The following is a 5878-nucleotide window of genomic DNA, read 5'->3' on the forward strand; positions in this document are numbered from 1 at the left end:
TTAGTTAAAATATATCAATAAAGAACATAAAAATAAATATATTTATTTATCGTAAATTTAAAAAAAAATTACTCACCAATTGAGGATGATTCAAATATTCAATAATGTGTTCTTCAGATAAAGTAAAATTACGAACTATTTTTCTTTCTTCACTATATAAAGCCCCAAACCTTCACTAATTCTTCTTCCTCACAAACTTACTCTCTTTCACTCTTAATCCCAACCCTTTCACTCTCAAAACTCACTCACAGCATATAACATGAAAGGGAAACTGAAACTCTCGTGGCCTGCGTTTTGGTTTTATAGGCAGGCTCCACCACTCTCTTTTACACGTATGACACATGCAAGTAGGGAGACTGCCAAACGCAGGTTGCGTTTTGCTGTGCATCTGCCAAACGCATCTTACGTTTTGGAGGTTCGAGGTGTTGGCATGCAAGGAGCACAGAAACACGTTTCAAAGCTGGGTTCTCCTCCTATGCCAAACGTAAGCTGCGTTTTGCAGTGCATGCAGCCTTTTTGAAGTCATTTCAGTCAAAAACGTAATTGCGATTTGCAGATTACTGAATTCACCAGTTCCACATTTGTAGATTACTCACCATGCTGCACATCACGTTTTTAACTTTTATAAATAAATTAATTTCTGATATTCTACTAAATCTTAAAAATACACAAATTAATCTAATGACCAACAAAATTCGATAACAAGAACAACTAGGCAACAGCAATTAACATAAGTCAATAACAACATAGCAAAAACTTTAATAACATTTAACACAACATCAATTAAGTGATTAACAACTTAACAAATTAACAAAGATGTAATGTCTGTTTGGTCCCTGAAATTTCCAATGCTCGTCAAAACAGCCCTGATTTTTGAAAATGAGAAAATTGGTCCCTGAAATTACAAATTACGAATCTCTTTTGCCCCTGATTCAAATGTCATTAACACGGTGCTGACTGCTGACATGGAGTGCTAAAGTGTTAGCTTGACATTCTCAATAGGAAGGTGACATGGTTAAGACTTCGGATCAAATAGTCGTCCCAAATTGGTTAATTGGACTCATTTTAGCCTCTCCACTAATATAAAATCAATTAACCAAAATGAGTTTAGGGCACCCAATTGATCATATTGAAATCTTAGTTATGTCACCTTAATGTCAAGCTAACACTTTGTCAGCACAATATTGAATTAACGGGCAAGAAAATTCAGATTTGTAAATTCAGGAGCAATTTGGTACTTTTCAAAAAGCCAGGACTGTTTATCTCTAGCGCTAGGAATTTCAGAGAACAAACTGGACATTGCCTCAATTAACAAATAGCAAAAACAAAACAACACAACACAGCAATGAGCAACCTGCAGCAAGAACAACTAGGCAATAGCAAAAAATCTGATAACCAACCAAAAAAAAAATACAACCAGAAATTACAACAGAGAAACCAGCAACCATCAACAAGAAGTAAAAACTCAGCAAGAATCAAAGAGGAGAGGAGTACACTACCAGAACTGGAAGGCGAGCACGAGGTGAGGGCGACGATGACGGCAGAGCTGCGCGGACTGGATTGAAATCGCCGCTTCAAGCTCAGGGAAAGGAAGAATGGCGGAACGGACTGCTGGAAGAGGGGAAGAACCGGAGAATATGGGGCCGGCAGCGGGCTGGAAAGGATGGGGATGGCGGCCGCTGGAGAAGGCGGGACTGGGAAAGGGAAGGGGAGACCGGGAACTTGGAAAGGATTTACTGATTTAGGTATTTCTTTTAAAAAAAAAACCGTCAGCCTCTTAACTTTTTAAAGATCGATACTTTATCCACAGCTTTTGAACTATACAAAAAGCGGAAATGATCCTCTCCATTTTTTTTAATTGAAAGAATAAAGTATAATTTTTTATTTTTAATTTTATAAGTAAGACTAAAAATAAAGATGAAAGAGAAAATAATAATGGATTAGATTAAATAATTGACAGTCACAAAAAAAAATTAAACAATTGACACCATTCAATTTTTTTTCTATTAGAGAGATCCACTCCCTACAAAAAGTTAGCCTACATTTAACTCTAAGGTTGTATTTATTTGCAGAGATTGAAACTGAGACTAGGAGACAAGAATTCAGTATTATGTTTGTTGAGTTAGAGACTGGTACTTAAATTTGTGTTTCTGTCTCCAAAATTTTAGTATTTCAGTACCTCTAAAAAGTAGGGATACTGGAGACTGAAATTTTTAAAGACAGAAACAAAAATTTTAATAATATTTTGTACCTAAAATACCCATATTCTAATGAACTAATGTCAACTTTATCCTTTCTTCAGATTAGGGCTTCAGTGTTAGCGGTCCACTCACTCCATCTTCTCATTTGTTCTTCGAAGTCTAGGTTGCAGCCTCTGCATCGCCAGTGTCAGGACAGCCACCTCGTCGCCGCCGTCGTAACCACCACAAGGTAAGTGAGTCGCCGTCGAAGTTCGTCTTCCTAGGCCGCGTCTTCTCATGTCTTCATTTTCTCCTTCACATGACAACATTCGAGGAACCCAGTTGAAAGAGTCTCCTATTGCTGTCGAGTTCAACAACTTCCTTGTCGTCGTCATAGCTTGTGTAACCTAGGTTAGTTGTGGCCAAATTTCTTTACTGATTTTGTTCGTTTTTTTATGTTGCAACTAACGTTCTGTGGATTTGGTTCTTTGTTCTACTAGTTGCATAGAAAGAATCTTTCTTTTTCTCTTATCAATGCGATTTGGTTCGTTGTTCTAATGTATAGATGCGTAGATAGCTTCTGTGGATTTGGTTCTATGTTCTCATATCTTGTTTCATTAATTTCATTTGTGTTGTGCTTCTTATGAATTGGTTTTGGTCATGCTTGATTTTTTTGAAATTCATGTTTATGCAGCTTTTGATTTTGAACTTTTGATGCTCTTTTTGCATAATTTACATCTGTTTAATGTGAAATTGTGTAAATTATTTTGTAAATGTATGATTGTTGTGGCTATAACCAGTTCACTCACAGTAATTTCTGAAATTGTATTGATGAAAAATTTGTTAGCTTATTTGTTGTTTAAAGAGTAGTGGCACTTCAATAATATACTTTGATATTCAACTATAGCTAATAAAAGTTTATATAACTGCACCAAGCACTTTATTTGAAATTGGGTTGCACTTTGTTAGGGGAACATGTTAATCAGGATCAGTTTTGCAAATTTAACATATTTCAGGAGTTGGCTAAGTTGCTGGTATCTTTACTAAACCCTTCTCTTATCAAATGAAGTAGAATTTTTATTTTAGCTTAAAAGGTAAAAGGTAAGATAGTCTTGAGTCTATTGAATCTTCAAAATTAATGATTATTAAGTTCATTTGAATTATTTAATCTGCACAAGTTTAATTAACTTTTCTCTTTTTAGTTGCGCGACTTGGTAAGACCTTGTTAGTTAGTATAACTCCAACTACTTTTTTCAGAATCTACACAAGTCTAATAGCCTTTTCACGTTTTCTTGGTTAATTTCTTAGGATGAATAATCTCAACGACATTAATATAGTTCGTATGATAATCATGGATGGCTCGAAATAATAACTCTTAACACAACTCTTTCAATCTAAACCACAACAGCTTTTGGAAGATTTTGATTTGCTTAAAATACCTGAAAAAGTCACTTTCAGTATATGAAATGAGAGGGAAAAATCGATATTTTCATTTAATGTGTGTTTCTATTGTATTTTCTATTTTGATTTCCAATTGAAACTAAATTAAAATTGAGAAGTAAATAGTGTTTCCTGTCTTTTGGTTCTAGTTTCTTGATCTTGTTTTTGGTTCTAAGAAGATATAGCAGATTTTGTATCAAGAAGTGTTAGATTTATTTGAATGTTTATGCGTTTTTTAATGTAATGACTTTGCTAGGAAGAAATGGATCGGCCGGAGATTATTAAGCGATGCGTGTGTTTTTATGAAGAGATGAGATCCAAGTATGAAGATTTGATGTTGTTCTTTGTGCTTACACTATTTGTTTACTTTAGGGATAGAACTTAGTGGCCAACCGTCGTTAGGCGGAAGAATGAATAGTAGAATTAAACGTTAGACTTTAGAGTGTATTGTTGGTAAGGGTGATAAGAATTGTATTTGAGAGTTGAGAATGAACACAAATACCTTTGCTAATTTGTATGAGTTTTTCCAAGTTCAAGGAGGACTTAAAGAGGATGGTCATGTAAGCATGCCGGAGCAGGTTGCGACTTTCTTAATTATCTTAGCGCATCATGAAAAAAATCGTAGTCTGTAAGTTAGATTTTGTAGGTCCAGAGAGACAGTGAGTAAGTATTTTAATAAAGTTTTGAAGGATGTAATACGTATCAAAGCATTTTGTTTGCCAAGGCTACACCAGTTGAAGAGAATTGTCTTGACCCCACATGGAGAAAGTTTAAGGAAGAGCTTACTCGATGTTGTGTATGATTCATATTTGCCTGAAGAATTCTATATCTGAGTATCATAACTTTCTATGGATAATAGGGTTGCTTGGGAGTATTAGATGACACTTATATAGAGGTGACAGTCCCCGAGTATGAGAAGGCAAGATAACCGAACAAGAAATGGTAAAATCTGCACCAACGTCTTAGGAGTGTGTAATCGGGAGATAGGTTTTGTTTATGTACTCAATGGATGGGAGGGATCGGCATCTGATCCACGGGTACTTCGAGATGCAATAACTCGTCGTAGTAGTTTTATGATACCCCACTGTAATTATGCCATCTTTGGAGTTAAGCCTATACATATAACTTAAGTTCATGATAGTTAAGCTTATGTTGTTTGCATTACTTGTGTATAGGTAATTACTATTTAGTAGATGTTGGTTACACAAATGGTCCGGAATTTCTAGCACCGTATAGAGGCACTCGATATCATATTAGAGAGTGGGCCCAAGGAGCACATGCACCTCACAATTATCAAGAATATTTTAATAGGGTTCATTCTTCCGCTAGGAATATTATTGAGCGATGCTTTGGTTTGCTGAAGAAGAGGTGGTCCATCTTAAGAAGCCCTAGCTTTTACCCTTTAAAGACACAATCTCAAATAATTATTGCTTGTTGTTTACTGCAAAATTTCATTCGAAAGAGTATGGATATGGATCCGGAGGAGCAAGGTAGCATATTGGATGAATTTATGCCTGATGGAGATGAAGCACAAGATGGAATGATTGATGTGGTTGAAAACACGAACGAGTGGACTCACTGGCGTGACAACATAGCAACTGAGATGTATGAAGAGTGGTGAACAAATCGTATGGAGTAGTGTTGTAAGAGCGGCGTAATAAACATCGTAATCGATTGAGTATTGTTGTAATGGCTGCATTTTAATTTGTATGACTTGTTGAGACGGGAAACATTGTAATAGCACCTCTTAATTTGTAATAGCAACTAACTGTTTGTGGTTTAGTTTTACATATTTGCAGGGACGGATCCAGTAGCAACAATGAGGGGGCACTTGCCCCATGGTGTTTTTAATTTTTTTTTAAAAAAAATATAGTTATATATAATATGCCCCCACTTCAAATTTTAAATGACCCCACTACAAATAAATTAAACTCAATTAGCTAAAGTTCCAAATTCACTTTTTTACTTCTCTATCATTTTGATTATTATTTAACCTAATCAAATTTAATTCTTGTGTCCTCACTCCTTTATTCCCTTAAACCCTCTTCTTATTTTTATATTTTCAACTTTTTTTCTATTTCTTGTCTAGTGGTCATCTTCTATTCATCAAAAAATAAATTTTAAAATTTTTATTTTTTTTATATAACTCTCCATGACTCTATATATCTTCTAATTTTATTGTTTCTCTTTTTGATATTTTCAATTACAAATTTTAATTCAAACAATTATAGTTTAGGTATTAATCTAATATTTTATTT

General features: G+C 34.7%; 2 protein-coding genes across 2 annotated transcripts in view; one reads left to right on the top strand and one right to left on the bottom strand.

The window, feature by feature from the left end:
- Nucleotides 1–1622, bottom strand: part of LOC107614473 (tRNA (adenine(58)-N(1))-methyltransferase catalytic subunit trmt61a-like) — a 4376-nt gene extending 2754 nt beyond the window's left edge. Inside the window, exon 1 of the mRNA XM_016316672.2 lies at nt 1500–1622. The gene's annotated coding sequence lies outside the window, so the exon portion shown is untranslated. The remainder of the gene's footprint in view (nt 1–1499) is intronic.
- LOC107610845 (protein ALP1-like) lies at nt 4532–5241 on the top strand. The gene is made up of 2 exons (XM_016312836.1): nt 4532–4706; nt 4796–5241. Exons 1-2 carry the CDS (start codon nt 4532–4534, stop codon nt 5239–5241), a joined length of 621 nt encoding a protein of 206 aa, XP_016168322.1.

Source organism: Arachis ipaensis, chromosome B08 (assembly GCF_000816755.2).
Source record: "Arachis ipaensis cultivar K30076 chromosome B08, Araip1.1, whole genome shotgun sequence".
Classification (NCBI taxonomy): Eukaryota; Viridiplantae; Streptophyta; class Magnoliopsida; order Fabales; family Fabaceae; genus Arachis; species Arachis ipaensis.